Source organism: Lagenorhynchus albirostris, chromosome 9 (genome assembly GCF_949774975.1).
Source record: "Lagenorhynchus albirostris chromosome 9, mLagAlb1.1, whole genome shotgun sequence".
Classification (NCBI taxonomy): domain Eukaryota; kingdom Metazoa; phylum Chordata; class Mammalia; order Artiodactyla; family Delphinidae; genus Lagenorhynchus; species Lagenorhynchus albirostris.
This window is the reverse complement of record NC_083103.1, coordinates 94701912-94720907: the sequence shown is the minus strand read 5'-3', so window position 1 is coordinate 94720907 and position 18996 is coordinate 94701912. Positions and strand designations below refer to the sequence as shown.

Genomic DNA, 18996 nt, shown 5'->3' with positions numbered 1-18996 from the left:
GAGTCCCTGCGTTCTCCTGCCTCTTGATCCTTTATCCCTGGAGAGCCCACCCCCCACCCCCAGACCGGTCCTTGGTCACAGTGGAGTGGAGGCAGGGTAGGGACCTGGAGGTCACGGTTGGGCCCTGGGTCCCTGGAACATCTAATAAGGTGGAAATGCTGCATTGTGGGGAGACCTAGCTTTCCTAACCCACGTATCCCAACCCCAGGTCCCCCCCAACCAGGCCTCCCAAAGACATAGTCCAAATGCTTTATTGTTCTGCTGAGATGCTTACAAATACTGAAAAACATCCAGCCTGGACCCAGCAACCATGGCCCAGGGCTGGGAAGGGAGACAGGGAGGTGGGCTTAGTGTTAAGGCGGAAAGGGCTGAGCACAGACAGCTGGAGGCCTGGTCCTCTGCTCTCCATTTCATCCCCCTTCTGAGGCTGCAGGGAGGGCAACCAGACCTCAGGGCACCCCCCTCTGCTGCTTCCTCTCCTGCTCAGGACTTCCATCAGGGAGAATCTGAACAACCCTGTGTCAGAAACTCAGCCCTATAACAGAACCCCAAAGACAGCCTTCTAGCTTCTTCTCCCATCCAATGGCTCCTCCTCTGGTCTATAGTTCCCAGCTTCACCCCTTCTGGCTCTCAGCAAGGCACGAGTGGAAGGGGGAGGGCTGGACAGGGGAGCCAGCAGGCTGTGTATCAGGGCCTGGAGACGCAGGCAGGGGGCAGGGAGAAGGTGTTCAGTCCCTTCCCCCCAGCAGGAGATGCCCAAGGGCCTGGGCTGGAGAGAACATGGCACATACCCTCAGACGGGCCCACCGCCAAAGCAGTGGGCTGAGCCACGGAGCCACGGCAATTAGTATGTAACCATGGCGATGAAGCCGTCACTGTGGTGACCATGGTGATGGGTCTGTAAAAAGGTGATAGAGCTGGGACCTCAAGGATGACACTTCCGGTCTCTGGCCCTTCAGCAAAGTAATAAAAAATATAAACGCAGGACAACAACGGGGTAGAGCGGGGTTTGAGAAGTACACCGCCTGAGCTGTTACCCCACTCTGAATGTGGCTCTGCTCAGCCCCCAAGGCCCCTGCAAAGGGGGCTGAGGCAAGAGGGGATCTTTGGCAGCTTCTGGTACCATAATTAGTCCTTTACAAAAGAGAACACAGGCTGGGGAGCACAGGTGCCAGGTCAGAGCGGAGGGGCCCCTCTGTGATAGCTCCTCAGCCTGGCTGGGCCTGGGGCAGGACCCTGAAGGGTTATTGAAAGTTCTGGGCTCCCAGGAGGCAGCAAAGCCCCCTCCCCAACTTTTATCTCCTGGCTGGTTCTTTAGGGGGCCGGAGCTCAGAAACTCACAGGACGAGCTCCTTACAGAACATTACAAAGTCACTTCTTGTACAAAACCCCAGTCATGCTCCGCCCTCCAGGGCCTCTGGGAGCACTTGTGTGAGGCCTGAGGCCCAGGGCGTGACTGTCTCCAGGGGCGAGTGGAGCAGCAGGCAGTTGGGCCTGGGTCCTGGGCCGGCCTGAGGGTCCACGAGGCCCATTCGGTCAGTTCATGAACTGGGTGTAGCCCTCTGCTCCGGTGACGATGACATCCATCCAGATGCGCATGGCCTCTGCGGACGGGGCCACCATGTAGTACAGCCGGTCGTGGGTCTTCACACAGAAGGTGAGGGCCGGGTTTGGGCTCTGCCGAGGGAGAGAGGAAGGTCTAAGCCAGGGCCCACCCCCAAAGGCCAGGAGCATCTTGCATCTGCCTCACCGTCTGCCCTTCCTCTCTCTGGCTCCAGGACACCCTGGAGCTCGAGGCTGAGTCCTAAATAGGCCCAGAGCCCAATCCCCACCACCAGGTGGGCCCCAAGCTGAGACAGTCCCCTCCTCTCAGCTGGGCAGTCCTTGGACCCTGGCAGGGACAGACGCTGCCAGGCGGGGGCCCTGCTCCTTGGTACCCGCAGGCACAAAAGGGAAAGACTCAGTCTCAAAGGGCTGCTCCAGTGAGGACCAGAGTCTCTTCTCAGCAAAAGACAAACAGATGGAAAAAGCTACAAGTGGGACGCTGGGCCCCAGGACCCCAGAAGGGCAGAAGATCAGGGATAGAGTGGGCATCTGAGGCTTGGCGGGAGGGAGGCTGACCTGCATGAAGGCAGATGGTCCCAGCCTCAAACGTCTCCTGTTTACCAATCCTCTTGACCAGATCTAGTCTCTGAGGGCCCCCTACTCCCCTTGTAGCCATCCCTTCTGCACTGCCCACCCCCACGGAGGGACACATCCTACCGTCATCTCAGGATTGGGAGGCAAGCAAGCGTACTCACGCCCACAGGGGCTTCCTGCTCTCTGCAACCCACCTGGCTCCCCCCTCAGGCCTGGGGGAAGGGGGGGTACTTAGGGGAGAGTCAAGGGTCAGGGGCGAGAAGGGTACAGGAGGCATTAATATGCAGTAGTTCTGGTTACAGGCATATGGGGAGGGGTACCTCAGACACCATAGTGAAGCTGAGAAACCTCTTCTGGGAAAGGGAGAGGGAGAGAGGAAGAGAAAGTTTAGAAAGAGAACAAGAGATGGGTCCGAGCCTCTGAAGAGGGCAGGCTGGAGGCCTTTGCTCACAGGGCCCTGCTGGGCCCACCCCTTCCCCAGGGCTGTCCCTCTGCCCCTCACCTTGGCTGCACTGCGCAGGTGGTCATAGTACACTTCCTCGATGGCCTGGAAATAGATGACCCCTTTCAGCTTCGTCTCATGCTTGTCTGCAAAGGAATAAGGGCCAGGCTCGTGGACGTGGAGCATCCTCACGTGGGAAATGGAGTGATTCCCAGGACTCCAAAACAGAGCCCAGCAGGGAGCCCGGAAGACATGGTCAGTGTTCAGCCTCACTCAGAATTATGGAGAATGCAAATTAGAACTCCACCGAGACACCACTTTTAACCTATCGGAACGGCAAAAATACACCCCAGATACACAGCACACTTTTGGTAAGTCTGTGGAGAAACAGGTGGTGTAATAAATCTGACAGGTGGGAACTGGTAAACCCTTAGGAATGGTTTGGCTGCATCGACCAAAGTTAGCAAGGTGTTTGCCCCTCAAGCCAATTTTTACACTTCACGAAAATTTATCTTACACATGTACAAAATAACAAATTTACAAGCTTCACCATAGCAGTACCTATAGTCATGAAAGATTAGAAACAAGCCAGGTATCCATCAAGTGGAGATGTCTAAGCAAATTAGAGTGTGCCACATCATGGAATACATCCAGCTGTTTAACAGAATGACAGAGAAATATGATATAGATACAGATTCGGAAATAAATCTAAGGACTTCCCTGGTGGCACAGTGGTCCGGGAAGATCCCACATGCCACGAAGCAACTAAGCCCGTGAGCCACAACTACTGAGCCTGCACTCTAGGGCCCGTGTGCCACAACTACTGAGCCCACGTGCTGCAACTACTGAAACCCACGCAGCTGGAGCCCGTGCTTTGCAACGAGACAAGCCACCACAATAAGAAGCCCGCGTACCGCAACGAAGAGTAGTCCCTGCTCACCACAAGAGAAAGCCCACTCACAGCAACAAAGACCCAACGCAGCCAAAAAATAAATAAAAGTAAAAAAATTTAAGAAAAAAAAAGTATCCGCCTGCCAGTGCAGGGGACACAGGTTCGAGCCCTGGTCTCTGGTCCAGGAAGATCCCACATGCCGCGGAGCAACTAAGCCCATGCGCCACAACTACTGAGCCTGCGCCCCACAACTACTGAAGTCCACGTGCCTACAGCCCGTGCTCCGCAACAAGAGAAGCCCGCGCACCGCAAGAAAGAGTAGCCCCCGCTCGATGCAACTAGAGCCGCGTGCAGCAACGAAGACCCAATGCAGCCAAAAATAATTAATTAAAAAAAAAAGAAATCTATAAAATATTCCCAGATATCAATATCTAGATATAGATATATTTGAGATAGAAAGATCTCTAAGATACATTAGCAGGAAAACAAGGAATGTATTGGGTGCTACCTTTTGTGTAAGAAAAGGGGTAAGAATACATGTTTGCATTTGTTTATATTCCCCTAAAGATACTCTAGAAGGATACACAAGAGATTTAAAGGTGGTTACCTGTAGTGAGAGGGGGCGTAATGCTCAATTTAAACCGTTTTATGTGTCTTGAGTTTTGAACTATATGAATGCATTTATCTATTTAACTCCAACAGTAAAAACTGGAAGGAAGCATACAGCATCTGGAGGCAGGGGTGGCAGGAAGGAGGTGGGCAAACCCGCAGAGCAGATGACTGCTCAGGTGGCAGGGACAGGGCGCTGGCAGGAGAAAGCACAGGGCCCGGGCCATCCCGTCTTGGGGCAGACACCGAGCAGGCACCTCAACTGACGTCCTGAGCACTGAGCCCAAGTCACAAAGGAAAGGCCACAAGATCACTAAACTCAGACTGCGATGGCTGGCACCTTCCCCCACCCCCAGTGTTGTTTCAGGCCCAGGTATCGATCCCAGATCATTGCTACAGCCTCCTAATGTGCCCCTGCCCCGCCCCCTGCCCCTCAACTCACTGGCCCTGATGCCGAGGGGGGAGCTTCCGGAAGCAAATCGAATCCTGCTGCCTCACTGGACATTGCTGCCTCCTTGGCTGGGCAAAGGTCCCTGACAGGCCGGTGCCAATGCGCCCCTCTGGCCTTGCCTCACATCCCTCCCCTGCACCAACTGCAAGTCCTCTCCGGCCAGATTGAGCTTCTCACGGTCCCCTAACAGTACGCTCTGCCGACACTGGAATGGTCTCCAGCCCATTCCCTTGGCAAACTCCTATGTCATCTTCAAGACCCATTGCAATTGTCACCACTGGCGTGCACGGTTGTGCTCTCCCGTGCCCCTACAGCACGGATGGTCCTCTGTACAGATCTCACGGTGCTGAATCTGAACCCTCCTTTATCTGTTCCTAGGTCTAGCTCTCCAACACTGACTGCTATACCCTAGCACACGGCAGGTGCTCAATCAATGTTGAATAAATGAGCCCGAGGCACTGGGATCCAAAGAAGTCAGAGACCCTACTCTTAGGAGCCCACAATTCGGGGGAAAGGAAAGCAGACACACAGCCGCTTATCAGCTGTGTGACCTGGGCACGGTTAGGACTCCAAGAGAACGCCTACAGGTCACTGGCAGTCACGAGTGCTGAGTGAGAGGACACACTCCGACTGTTCAGCACAGCGTCTGGCACAATGCACGTGGCATCTGTCATGACATCATTACGCCCCAGGGCTGGTACCACATGGCAGAGGGACCCTGTATAACACAGGAGTTAACAGCGGAGGGCAGGAACCGCTCCCAGTGAGGCGGGACCAGGAAAGGCTTCCCCAGAGGTGGCTTCTGATCTGGACCCTGTAGAATGGAGGGGTTTCATGGAGTAGGTGGGAGGAGGGCCCAGACAAGGGCAGGGAGGATGTCAGCTTCGAGGAGCAGGCCAGGCACATCCAGGGCCCTGATCCAGCCACAGGCCCGCCTCCACCCAGCACTTCCTCCTCGGGACCCAGGGACCCGAACAGGGACCCAGCCCCATCCTGGCCCCTGGGCCTGGCCTTCCCTCCAGCCTCTGTTCTCTCCCATCTCTTCCTTTACTGGAAATAGTGCCACATTCCTGCCTCTGCTTCCTTACCTCCCACCTACCCTTGAGGCATCGCGTGCAATCTGGCTCCCACCCCGGTACGCGGTGGAAACCATCCTCTCGTCAAGACCCAACCCCGAATCAAATGGCCTCCGGGTCCACACTACTCTTGGCCTTTCTGCAGCCTCCATCATCGCTGGTGACACCCCCTGCCTGCACATGTCTGCTCCCTTGGCTGGCTTCCTTCTCTATTTCCGCCCTGCCCTCCCCCTCCCCTGTCTGATTGGGTCTCCTTTTGTTTCACAGACATTAAGGAAGGTCACACGCGCCAAGCACCAGCCCAGCACCTGGCATGTGGCTTCCCGCCTCCTGCCCCTTTCGCTTTGCTGGTGCCTCCTTCCTCACAAGGGTGGACCTGCCCCAGAGTGCAGCTCTGTTTCTCCCTCTTCTCTGCTCTAAAGTCTAATTGCCTAAGATCAGTCTTAGCTCTGCTTCTTAGCAGCTGAGAGACCTTGGGCAAGTTACTTAACCTCTCTGTGCCTGATTTTCCTCATCTGTAAAATGAGTGTAAAAACAGTGCTTCCCTCACAAGATCACTGTGAAGATTAAATGAGATGAGGCACGTAGAGTGCTCAGCACGGCATCTGGCTCATACAAGTGTTCAGTAAGTATGATCTGCTATCATTAGTATTATCGTTATTATCATCATTCCAACAGCTTCAACTTTCACTCTGCCTCTAACCCTGACCTTTCTCGTAACCCTAGATGCCCCAGGGGCACTTCAACCTCAACGTGCCTAAGATGGAGCTGTCCTCCCGGGCCTGTTCCTCTCAATCCTGACAAAGTCCCTTCCCAGCCTAGGTGGAAACATGGGGACATGCGTGTCTCTGCCTCCCCGTTCCCAGGGCCCAGGTGGCCAGGGAGGGCTTCTTGGAAGGGATGGCACTTGGCTGGGGACCAGGTCAGGGTGGGAAGCAGGGTGTCCAGGCCTGAGCGACTCCAGCACCAAACCCTCCGGCCCTCTCCTTCCAGGCTCCCAGCAGGACCGTTCCTCCCGGCTTTGTGGTTGGGTGGGGCCGGGTGACTGGCTGAACAGACCCCAGCTGGGGCATTTAACGCCAGTGCCAACCCAATCAGGCTTTTCTTTACCCTCTGCCGCTGCAGCCAGCAACGTTCTAGAAAGGCATGTTCTGAAGCAAAGAGAACGCTGACGCAGAGCAGAGCCCCCGCCAACCCACGACGTACATGGACACGTACCAGGAGTAAGTAGGGAAACACGGGTTTTGAGCCACTGGGATCTTAGGACAGGTCGCTTCCGCGGTACAGCCTAGCCTATCCTGACCAAGATAGGATACAGCATCCCACGCTCCACGTGGAAGCTGTCGAGAGGGAGCTGCAGGGATGGGAAACTAAGCTGGAGGCTGGGTGCCGAGGGCGGAGGGAGCAGGATGGGCCAGGGGGCTGTCCTCAGGGCTGCCCTGAGCGTCCCGGGCACTGCTCAGCTGCTCGTGCTGGTGCCTTTGCAGGAACTTGCCCGAGGGGGAATCCACAGGATTCCACGCGCCCACAGCATCTGGGGCCCCCTACAGCACTCCCATCATTCTTTGCTCACTATCTGCCTCCCTGATAAAAGGCTCCAAGGGAGAGAGAGCTGTGGCCACCTTGCTTATCACCAGAGCCTAGAATAGTGCCTGTAACTTATTAGATGCTCGGTAATACTACTGAAAAAATGAATGCGTGAACAAATCAATGGAGGTGAACCAGGTATACTCTGTACATTTTCAGAGAGGGGAGGACAAGACCCAGCCCAAGCCCCTGGACCCCACTTGGAAGCTTCCAGAAGACCCGCTGTCCTGGGTGACAGAGCTCAGGGGTCCTGGCTCTGGGGCAGTCTTGGGGGAACTCACCCACATAATAGGAAAGGGTGCGCTTGAGTCGATCGAAGACAAACCAGCGCTTCTTCCATGATTTAATCTTGCCACCCATCTTGACCAAGTAGCCACGGCAGACCTGGTGGAATGCAGGGGTGAGGAAAGACCCAAATGTGCAGCCCCTAAACCTTTATTCCCTGAGCAGCAATGTCAGTGCCATCGCCTGTGCCTGTATTTGTCGGGGGGCTGTCCCCAACATCTCTTCAGGCCAGCACACCTGGTCCTGGGACAGAGACCGCTGGTGTTAGGGCAGGAACTAAGGCCACTATTCCGAGGACCCAGGAGGTGCCTCTGAACGTGGGGTCCCCACCACGACACCCACCCCGTGCCCCGGGGCCATGCGTGCCTGTACCTTGCTGCTGAGCACCACATGCAGGCAGGTATCCACACCGTGGCCTGAGGACTCAATGTGCGTCTTCAGGTCAAAGTCCTCCTTCCGGATTGGCAGGTAGCGGGTCAGGGGTCGTGCCTGGGAGCAGAGGGTAGGATCAGTAGGGGCCCCTCTCTTCCCCTGTCATTCCCTTGCCCGGGCCCCTTGGCTTCAGTCCCGAACCCCCGAAAGCCTGCCATCACTCCCTCCCGACCCTCCTGGCTGTCACTCTGGTTTCATGGGGCTTTGGCCAAAGCAGGGACCTGGCACGCCTGTGCTGACTCCACCCAGGTCTGGGCAAACTGCTGAACGGCTCTACGCCTCAGTTTCCCAGACACAGCTGTCCTTGTCCTGTTCCTGCCCCTCCTCTCCCTCCTGGGCTGAATGGAACAAAGCAAAGGACCAGATGTGAACATGCTCTTGGAAGAAAAGCCCAATAAGAAGCCTGGTCTTGGGGGCTTCCCTGGTGGCGCAGTGGTTGAGAGTCCGCCTGCCGATGCAGGGGACACGGGTTCGTGCCCCGGCCCGGGAAGATCCCACATGCCGCGGAGCAGCTAGGCCCGTGAGCCGTGGCCGCTGAGCCTGCGCGTCCGGAGCCTGTGCTCCGCAACGAGAGAGGCCACAACAGTGAGAGGCCCACGTACCGCAAAAAATAAAAAGAAGCCTGGTCTCTAACTTCCTGTGGGGCCTTGTTTGGGTCACAGTCCCTCTCTGGGCCTCTGTCTCCTTATATGTAAACAAGGGCTTTGAACTAGAGAATCTCTAAGGTCTGTTCCACCTCAAAATTTCTGATACTTAACTAGAATTCTCAGTCAACTGGAATTTTTTTCTCCTCTTTATTTCGAGGAAGAATGTTAGAATGACATGAAAAGGAAACATTACAAATTATTTAAAGAAGAAACAGGGACTTCCCTGGTGGCGCAGTGGTTAGGAATCTGCCTGCCAATGCGGGGGACACGGGTTCGAGCCCTGGCCCGGGAGGATCCCACATGCTGCGGAGCAGCTAAGCCCCTGTGCCACAACTGCTGAGCAACTCCCGCTCGCCACAACTAGAGGAAGCCCGCACACAGCAACGAAGACCCAATGCAGCCAAAAATAAATAAATAAAAATAAATTTATTTTAGAAAAAAGAAGAAACAAAACGCTCAACTTCCCGGAGGTGCCCCAAAGATGAGCTGACGCCATCCACCTCCTCAAAGCTGGTGGCCCCTGCAGCCATTCCTAAGCCCCAGCGCAGGGGGCTAGAGAAGAGAGTCCCAAAGAGACCACTGACAGAGACAGGAAAGGGGAACTAGGCATTTAGCAAAAGATTCCAAGCACAGAGATCAAACTCACACACAGGGTTTCTTAATTATTTCTAAATTCCCGAGCCAACCTACCCCTTAGAATTCATGTTGCAGCAACATCAGGAAATCATGGAGCTATGATCGCCAGTCACTGCTGGGTAGGACCTCCACGCTGGGGAGGCCTATGGAAACCCCCAGAGGAAGGGACAACCTGTCTGAATCTCACAGGTTCTCCCAGGGGCCCAGGGTCTGGGACCAGACACATGAGTCGATTTCCCTGCCCAACCTAATTTCTCCCTCTCCCTTCAACTGCTCTGCTCAAGTCTCCCGTATAAGGAAAAAGCCCAGGGTTGGCTTTTGTGTAAGGATGGATTCTTGTCCCAAGAAGAAACTAGTACATTCTCTTTTGGAGATGGAAACCGAAAGTCAAAGTGAGGCCAGCTGCTGGTGGTGGGGCCTAGAGCCAAAAGGTCTGGTGGAGTGAGGCTAGGACAGCCACAAAGCACCAGAAGCAGGAGGGCATCAGGGACCGGGAAGGAGGTGCAGTGCAGGCTCACGAGGCAGAGGTGAGGCCCCTGCGAGAGGCCAAGGGTAGCCACCCTGATTCTGGCTCAGCTCCCATCACTGGAAGGCCTGTCCAGACCCTCTTCTCTAAAAGGTGGCCTGCCGCATCCCCACAACCCAATCAACACACACACACACACACACACACACACACACACACACACACACACACACACACACACACACACACACACACACACACACACACACACACACACACACACACACACACACACACACACACACACACACACACACACAGCGGGTCCTTGTTCCTTGGGGCCAAACAAGTCCCAGGTAGAATTCTGCTTGTGCAATCCTTTCTGGAGAGAACAGGCTCTACAGCCCAGCAGGGGTAGTACCCTGGGATATCCCGACCCCTCGTCAGCCCTACCCTTAAGCCCACCACCCACTCACCTGTGAGAACTGCCTCTCCCGCATCTTGACCTCCTTCTCCACGAGCTGATGCCTCCGGGTGCTCTCGCCCTGCAGCCTCCGTTCCACCTGCTCCCGCCGCCTCCGCTCCTCCTCCAGGGCCTGCCGCCTCAGCTCCATCTCCCGCTCCTATCCCCAAAGCCAGGGCTCAGTGCCCACCACTGCCCTCTTCCCCCGCAAGTCCCTGCCACCCCTCCTCAGGCCGGGGCAGAGCCACAGGAGGCATCCACCTCAGAGGGCAGCCTGGCATGAGGGGCCATCATCCTCCAAGCCCACCCTCTCTAAGGACTTGGCTGACAAGGGTAAATGCCTTAAAGTGAGACCAACCTGGCTTCAAATCCTGGCTCTACCACCACTATGAGCTCTGGACCCTGACAAACTCCCTAAGCCTCAGTTGCCTCATCTGTAAAATGGGGCCAAGAGTGCCTACTCCTGGGATTGCAGCGAAAATTAAATGAGATCATGTGAGTAAATGCCCATCACTAACTCTGGCAGGAAGGAAGCACTCAATAAAAAAATGGGGCTTTTATAATTCTATCTGAATTCCTAGGACATGGATTGTCTAAACAACCTAATCGATAAGTGAAGGCCCTCTGAAACTCCAAATGAGAAACATTTATGGTTGAACTTCAGATTTTATGGGAAAAAAATGAACTTATGAAAGCCATTATCAAAAGATTTTCAGTCATTGAAACAAATCATTAAATACACAGCATGTGGGTGATGTTTTATATGTCTTCATCAATGATAACAACCTTCATATTATTAACTCCCATCCGTCATTTCTTCCCAGCTCAACACTTAGCAGAACCTCCTTTTTCTCCATTTGTCAAGAGATGTTTGTAAATCTGCCCTCCTCTGAAGTAAATAAGACTAAGAGGCCTTCTTTTCTGGTTGATCTCCTGCTCCCCGGGTTCCACTCTTAACTCCAGACATGCAGAATGCCCGGATGATAGAGACAGACGAGCTTCTGCAGACTCTCTATTTCACCTCCTCCCCAGGCACAGTTTCCTCAGCCTGGCTGTGCCCACGATGAACCCCTGGCCCCTCTGCTGTGTCCCAGGCCCATCGGTAGGCAACGTGAGGCCCCCGCAGCCAACACCTCTGCTCTGGCTTGGACATCTGCCTTCTCTCTGTCCCCATCCTTCAACCCCAGGTCCTAGCCATCCCCAAGAGGAGTGACCTGGCACTCAGGTAGACAGGAATCAAAATTTCTGTGGTGGCCAAACGTCCAAAGAGGTGAACACACAAAGACTGGAAGCTCCCATACGGGAAGTTCACCGTTGGACACTGGGTGCTGCCTCCCCTTTTCCTAAGAGCTGTGAAACTGGTCATCTCGCCAAGCCTCCGCATCCCCCACTTGAGAAACACAGGCTTTGAAAACACTCTTCCTCAAGGGACTGCTGCGAGGACAATGTGGGTGAAGGGGCCTGGGGAGGAGCGGAGGCCCTTGGCGGGCGGAGGGCAGCCCCGGGGCCTCGCACCTCCTCCCGCCTCCCATGGCCCAGATCTGCCTCACCCTCGACTCCATGAGCCGGCTCTTCTCCGCATGGGCTTCTTTCAGCATCTTCTCCATTTCTTCCGTCTTCCCCACATCCAGGCCGCTGGCACTGGGGAGGCAAGGGGAGGAGGCACGCGGTGGAGGCGGCGGCCCTGGTGTGGGCAGGACGGCGGCGGGCCGTCGGGTGGCAGCCGGGGCGCGGGTACCTGGACATGGTGTCGGGGGAGCAGGCCGAGTTGCCCCCCGTAGAGATGCTGGTCTCCATGCTGTCTGAGCTCTCCAGGCTCAGCGTGTCGTAGGCATGCTCGCCCTCCTCCCCTCGCTCCCTGGCCACCGGCAGGTGGTGCAGGATGGAGTGATGCAGGAGCTGCGGGAAGCCCGAGGGCCCGGCCGGGAAGGGCGCGGCCCCGTGCAGGGCGTCCCACTGGCACTGCGCCTCGGCCGCCGCCTTCTGCTTCAGCTCAGCCAACCGCCGCCGCTGCTCCTCAATCACCTGCTGCCCTGCAGGAGCGACAGGCGGGAGTCACGGGGGGCACCCCACCTCCCCAGGGAGGACGCCGGCTGCATCACAGACGGAGGGAGGAGGCGAGCAGGGAGAAGGGAACACGGGGCAGCCCCCTTGCCCCCCACCAGCTTCCCTGAAGCCCCCGCAGCTCCAGGTCCGGCTGCCCTGGCAACGCTTTGTCACCTGCACAACTGGTCACAGCCATGCAGCCTGACTTCAGCGCTCCCACTGTGTCCTGAGCCCACACGCGGCAGCGAACCTGCCCAGGTGGGGCCCCGGCCAGGTGGCTCCAGCTCACAACCACGGCCTGAAGAGGTGGGCAGGGCACACGCACCCACCCTGCTGCTGGGGAAGGGTGATGCAAGAGATGCTGGGAGCCCCACGAGCACCCACATCAATGCAGACCCCGCGGCGATGCAGAAGCAGGAGTGCCCGCGGCAGGAAAGGAGGAAGGGGAGACGAGGCGGAGCACAGCTGAGGCAGGAGAGAGCTCAGCTGGCGGGGTGAGGCCAGCCCAACACCCCAACCCAACTCAGCCTGGGAGTCTGCCTGCGGGCAGTGGGGGCCTGGGCAGAATACATCATGCGGATGCCCGGGCAGGGGCTGCCTGGCCAAAGCAATGCCCTCAATGACCAACGCTCTACCTGCTGGGTCGTCAGTTGGGAGGGGCTCGGCAGGAAGCGACTCGACTGGTAGGGGGGCCCCGGGTAGAGACACAGAGGGGATGAGAGGGGAGAAAGGCAAGGACTTGGACTTTCAAAACAAACAAAACGCACACGAGCAACCAGGACTCCTGGGTCCCTAGAGACAATATCTTAGGGAAGCATTTGTGGAGGTCATCAAGTCCAACCCCCTGCCTCCAGACAGGATAACGTCTATCTCTACTCAGGTCAACAAGCATTTCCCTTATTTGCTGCGGTCTCTAGGAAAGATCTCACAGCCACCAACCCCCACCCCCCCACCCCCACCCCCACCCCCACCCCGCCCTGCCGACCCTTAGTCCCCTGCCCTTAGTCTTTTGATAAATAGCCAGGAATCTCTTCTTTAGGTATCTAATCCAAATCCTTTTTGCTCTTGCCTAGATCCCAATTAAAGGAAAAACATCCTGGGAAAGGCGTGGGCATGGATGAGGTAGTGGTGGGGAGTGCGTGGCAGATGTCCAGGGCCCCCAGGAGAGCAGGTGGGCTGGCGTTGCAGCCACTCACCCTTCTGCTGGAGGGCCAGCTGGCGCTTGGTCTCAATGTCCTGCAGCGTGGCTGCCAGGTTGCGAGGAAGGCTGCTTGTGCCATTCTGGGCGAGTAGAGTGCTCTGCGGAGGGAAACGGAGCATTGGGACCCGAGGCTCACAAGGCACCTCCTCCCACCCTCAAGGCCCTCATGGGAGGCTGTGACCTCTCTCCAGTGTGGCTGTCTCCATCCCCCACCATCACCACCCTGCCACGCACACAGCCCTCCCACTGTCCTCAGACCTTTGGGGAGGGGCTACGGCCCAAGGTAGCCACGCTGAGCTGGGAGGAGGAGGAGGAAGAGCCAGAGGAAGAGGGGAGGGGGCCACTGCGGGTCCGGGGCAAGGGGCTAGTGGCCTCACCATCCATCTTGGAGCGGTAAACCTGGAGGGAAGAGACACTGTCTGGTATCCCCAGCTCCCCCGCTGGCCACCATCCCCATGGCATCTAGGCTGGCTGTGATCCAAGGTGCTGCCCCAGCTCCCGAGGCCTCTGTCTCTAGCTGACATCAGCACTGAGCCTCCTGGGCCAGCCCAACGGACAGATGCTATTGGCGGCTGCCAAGCCTCCTTTCCAGGCCGCTCCTCCTTGGGCCAATCCCTGGTCCAACCCTGCATCTTAGAAAGGACCTTGTAAATCAACCCATGTGAGGAGTTAACACCAACGGGCAGAGCTGTGCGGGAGACTGACTGGAGGCCGGGGCTCCCTCTGGTCCCAGCTCTGCTGCTAAGGGGCTGTGACCTTGGGCCACGCACGTCCCCACTCTGGGCCTTGGCTTCCTTATCTGCAAAAGGAGGGGGTAGGGCTAGACTACATAATCGCCAAGCTCCCTCACAGCACTAATGTTCGGTGAATATGGTCTTTGGAGTCAAGAACCCTGGCCCTCAGCGTAGCCTCTGCTACTTCCTAGTTGTGTGACCTCGGAGAGATTACTTATCTTCTGGAGCGGGGCGGGGGGGGGGGGGGGGGGGGGCAGTGTTTGATCTGTAAAACGAGAGTTACCGTTATCTACCTCAAAGGCCTGTGGTAGTGATTAAATGAATCAAAACATGTAAAAATCTCAAACCAGCTGGGCACAAAATAGAAATGTCACACAAACTACTCCCAAAGGAAACACGGAATTTTAGCTGAGATCACAGTCTTAGAGATGCAATGTCTTCACTCAAAGAATGAATCTTGAATGGGGCGTTGGGGGGTAGGGGGGTTCAGGCCCTCCAGCCGGTCAGTGGAGCAACACTTGGGGCAGAAGGCTGCCCGAATACTCTTCCCCCACCCCGAGGGCAGCAGCTTGCCACAGGCTCCAGCACGGCCATGCCCCCAATGGCAACTAGGAGGAGTCTTGGGCATGTCCGCAGGGCTATCACTTCAGAGCCTTTGTCCCATTCTGTCCTGCCTCCAAGTGTCACCCCTGGGGAGACCAGGAGAACAAAACACTGGCAACTCTCCTAGGACACACAAGTTCCAGAGACAACAGGCTCAAGAGTGCGTCAGGACAAGACCGAGTGAGAAGCTCTGGGGGTGAGGGCCACCGAGGACAGCATGAGGCACCGCCGCTCCAGAGCCTCCTTGCGTTGGACAGCCAAGCACATCGAGCCCCGGACTCAGGAGGCTGGCCCTCCACGCCCGGAGTGCCAGGATGGCTGCCCAAGAGGAGACCCTCACTCCCCTCTCAGGGTCCAGAGGCCCCTGTTGCCCCAGCTGGATTAACCCCCCACCACCTAAGGCAGCACTGTGGGGTTGATGGATCGGCAAGGAGGGGTTACCTGCAGCTGACGGGAAGCTTTGGCGGGCAGAGGCGGGGGGGAGGAACGAGGGGAGGCTGCAGCAGGGCCGGTCCCCAGCCCGGCCATCAGCTCCTGGTACCACTGCTCTAAGTCTACAGCGGGGAGCAGCAGCTTCTCCATCTGGAGGGGGCACGGGGAGGAGGACAGGGGACAGGAGGGGAAGGATGGAGAGGAAAGGTCAAGGAGTGAGGGGAAAGGAAAGGAAAGGGGAGGAAAAAGGAAGAAAAGGGCAAAGAAAGGGGAAGGTTGGAGGAAGGGTAAAGGAAGACCATTATCAGGGAAACAGACAGGAAGGGAAAACAGGAACGAAGGAAGGGAGAAAGGAGAGCGTAAAGAGAAGAAAACAGTGAGAAAACAGTTGCCGCGAACGTGCTAAGGGCAAAGAGAAACAGGGCACAACTCCCAGACCACAGACACGTGCTGCGCCAACCACGATGCCGGCCAGCCGGAGCACCGCCCCCCCGGCAGGCAGCGCTCCCCCCCCGGGGGCCGGCTGAGGGCTGAGACGCCTCTGCGCACGGGCAAAGCACACACAGACAGAGCCACGCCACTAGTGGGCTGCGGGTGGCAGGAACACACAGACCACCAACCTGGGCTGAAGGCGGGATAGAAGCGAAGGAGGAGGAAGAGGGCAGCGCGGGAAGAAGGCAGGTGGTGGGAACCAGGTCCTGGGAGGCAGGGGCCCAGGGAGGCAGGCCTGGCGCGGGTGCTGCGGGCACAGGCGACGTGCCCCACATGGCCTTTAGCTGCTCAAGCGTCACGTACTTGGGGGAAGGCCAGACACAGGAGGGAATACAAGAGGTTAATGGGACGGGAACCCAAGAGATGGCCCTGCCCACGGGCAAGGGGAGGGTAAGAGGAGGACACAGAAAGCAGAGTAGGCTTGTAGAGCCCGGGAAAGCCAGGGTCCTCTCTGCAGGCTGCCCTCACGCTGGAGCAGAAGGCCTTCCCTCCTTGAGCCATCAGGAGCTGAAGGAAGATCCCGAAGCCCCAGGCAAGAGAGGGAACCACTCCCAAGCCCCGTGATGCCAGCTGCCCTTCTCCCTCACTGCTGAAGACAGACCCTGCTGCCCCCCCAACCCAGGCCTGAGGGGCAATCGAGGGCATCCATGAGGAGGCCCTCGGGCATAGGTGGGCTCACTCGGTGGCTGGTACCTCACTGTCAGGCAGGGGCTGGGCGAGCGCGCTGGGGGAGATGGCAGAAGCATAGGGGTCCAAGCAGGAGCACAGCTGGAGAACCTCTGCCAGGCTCACATACTCCTAGGGTGCCCGGTGGGAGGGGGAAGGGCGGGCAGAGAACAGGTTAACAGGATCCAACCAGGTACCTGACATCCACACTCCATGCCAAAGGGCCATCACTCCATTCAATACAAAATCCACAGCAGGGGTGCGTGGGGAGCTCAGCTGCCCACGGTGGCCTCAGCTGGCTGCCGGGCAGTGGGGTGGGGGACAGAAAAGGGCCGGCAGAACTGTCTGTCTGAAGGCTCTTCTTGACCTTCACTCTTGAGGTTGCCTTGGCATCCGGGCCCTGCCACGGGCAGACCCTGAAAGCCCATTCCTGGGTTTGCCCAGGGCTAGGGGCAGGTGAAGGAGCCCAAGGAAGGTCTTCCAAGAGTCCACCAGGGACCAGGACCCACCTCCCAGAGAGCCTTTCTGTCTCCAACACCTTGGGCCTCCCCAGTGAGGCACACACAGGTATCACCGAGCGCCAGTCACAGCATTCCCACGGGTCCCCTCACACCCCATCTGCTCCATCAGCCGGAGCCGGAAGGAACAGGAACCGGAGGCACCACTAGGGCCTGAGCAACACAGGCCCTGAGAAAGCAGCCTTAGCAGGGAGTGGCCAAAAGCCCAGATAGAAAAACCAGCCCACTGCCCGAAGGTTAGGACTTGGAAAGATGCTCACACGCCAGCTTGTGGGTTGGGAAGACAGGGACTGTTGTATTCTCTGAGCAAATCCTTAGAATTCTGAGCTTATCTAGGTGCTGGGGACATGGTAGGCATCCAAAATGCATGCAGAATCAAAGTACAGGATCCTAAGCCTGCCCTATCCAGGGGAGCCCACCCTGACCTAGCTCCAGAGGGGCACCGTCCTCCAGGGGTCACAGAAAAGGAAAATGAGCTAGCAGGTCCAGCGTGTCGTGAGGACGGATGGATGGCATGCAGAATATATGCAAATTTATATGCAAATGGATGCTCTGATTTTGCATGGACTGCCCAGGCACCTATGGAACAAACTCTGGCCAGACAAAGGATTACTGCCACGCGCCCTTCAGCTGGGCCATTGGGAGGCGCTGAGCGCAGCTCAGCAAGCAGGCAGACAGGCAGTGAGTACAGCAGAGCAGGCAGTTAGCTGCGATTACCTCTTGTGCTTTGGGGCAGAGCTGAGTGGAAGCAGGTGGGGTTAAGGGACCAGAGGAGGCCCCAGCCTGAGAAGACCCTGGGAAGGGACTCAGAGCCGCCATCCCCAGCCCCACCTCTGAGGACTCGGAGATGAGCAGTTCAGCCTACAGAGAGGGTATGTGTGAGGGGCCTCACCCCTCACACTCAGCCCAGCCACCCCACCCCAGGCCCAAACTGTTTGCACAATGAAGCAGGAAACTTGGCACGTCCTGGTTGGACCTCACACACCAGGCATGCAGAGACTCAGGAAAGAACGAGCCCCAATGCCCACTTCTGAGCCTGTAGCCTAGTTGCAGACAGAAGCCCAGGGAGCTCCGAGATCAGGACCCCTAGATCCTTATGCTGCCCCTTGAGCTGAGTCCACCCAGCCCTAGCCCTTACCAAACCTCTGAGCTGCCATCCTCCCCACCCATGCCTCCTGAATCCCCCAGATGTATTCAGTCACCCGAAATGGTAAGATCGGTGGGCTCCTGGGGCCCAGAAAGGCAGCTGAAAAGAAGCAGCTGGTAGCCATAGAGCATCCAATCCCAGACCTCAGAGCCCTCCCTACTCAAATTTCTCCGGTTCAGGAAAATGCCCCCATATTCAACCTCAGCTGTTGGGGTGAAGGCCCCATGTGTTGCTCCAGAGCCTCCCAGGAGACCCCTTGGGCCTGAGGCTGGGGCCCAAACCAACCATGTTACCTCTTTGAGGGTCGACGTGGTCTTCGGGAAAGCCCTGCCGCCTGTGAGAGAGTGGTATCTTCTTTCCAACATAGCCAGTTTCTCCTTCTCCTGCAAGCCCAAAGCGGCAGAATCAGAAAGGAGTGGGAGTGGGGCAAGGGGCCCCAAGTAAAGGGGGATCCCACCTGGCTGGCCAGTCTCCACCCCAGCCCTTCTGCACTCACCTCCCACTCCCCCAGCCCCTCGCCAGCCCTCATTCCCCCGCCCAACCTGACTGGGGCTACCTTCTGCAGCAGCTGCAGGGAGGCATTCTTATCCCGGGCTAGGCGTTCTGACTCTTGCACAGCCTGGGACCGGATCTGCCCAGCCTGACTGTCCAGGACCGCCAGGCGCTCCTGGAGGAGATGGGGGTAGTGGGTCAGACCCTGGAGAGACAGGGCTGAGCCCAAGGTGAGGCTTGGCCGTCTCTGCTGCCCAGAGACCCTAGGCTTGGGTGAAGGGAATCAACTAGCCCTTCTGTTCGGCCTCGTCTCACCCAAGGAAAACGCAGGCTGCTGTGGTTGGCTCCCTCACCCCTCCCTCGACCAGTGACCCCATGCCACCAGGCACACCAGCCAGAACTCAAGTTCCCAAATCTCTCTCCCCGCCCGCCCCAGTCAACGTGTCCGGAATCCCAGAGATGCTGAAACGTTCTCCACCTGCCCCGTGCTTCCATCCCACTGCCACCACCCCAACCCAGGCCCTCTGTTTCCTGGCCTGG

General features: G+C 57.4%; 1 protein-coding gene across 21 annotated transcripts in view; it reads right to left on the bottom strand.

Annotated features, from left to right (window-relative positions):
* Positions 1 to 235: 235 nt before the first annotated feature.
* The window catches only part of PHLDB1 (pleckstrin homology like domain family B member 1), a 45562-nt gene continuing 26801 nt past the window's right edge, over positions 236 to 18996 (bottom strand). For 8 of the 21 annotated variants that reach the window (XM_060160508.1, XM_060160507.1, XM_060160504.1 and 5 more), the window contains 16 exons: positions 18521 to 18631; positions 18258 to 18347; positions 17535 to 17678; positions 16327 to 16431; positions 15762 to 15935; positions 15151 to 15291; positions 13631 to 13771; positions 13368 to 13470; positions 12807 to 12851; positions 11864 to 12158; positions 11676 to 11766; positions 10139 to 10285; positions 7854 to 7970; positions 7478 to 7580; positions 2642 to 2727; positions 236 to 1677 (listed from right to left, as the gene is read on the bottom strand). In XM_060160508.1, coding sequence (XP_060016491.1) covers positions 1537 to 1677; positions 2642 to 2727; positions 7478 to 7580; positions 7854 to 7970; positions 10139 to 10285; positions 11676 to 11766; positions 11864 to 12158; positions 12807 to 12851; positions 13368 to 13470; positions 13631 to 13771; positions 15151 to 15291; positions 15762 to 15935; positions 16327 to 16431; positions 17535 to 17678; positions 18258 to 18347; positions 18521 to 18631 — 2034 coding nt within the window. In that variant the 3' untranslated portion in view covers positions 236 to 1536. The remainder of the gene's footprint in view (positions 1678 to 2641; positions 2728 to 7477; positions 7581 to 7853; positions 7971 to 10138; positions 10286 to 11675; positions 11767 to 11863; positions 12159 to 12806; positions 12852 to 13367; positions 13471 to 13630; positions 13772 to 15150; positions 15292 to 15761; positions 15936 to 16326; positions 16432 to 17534; positions 17679 to 18257; positions 18348 to 18520; positions 18632 to 18996) is intronic. The other 13 variants (XM_060160518.1, XM_060160522.1, XM_060160523.1 and 10 more) reach the window with 8 other exon arrangements.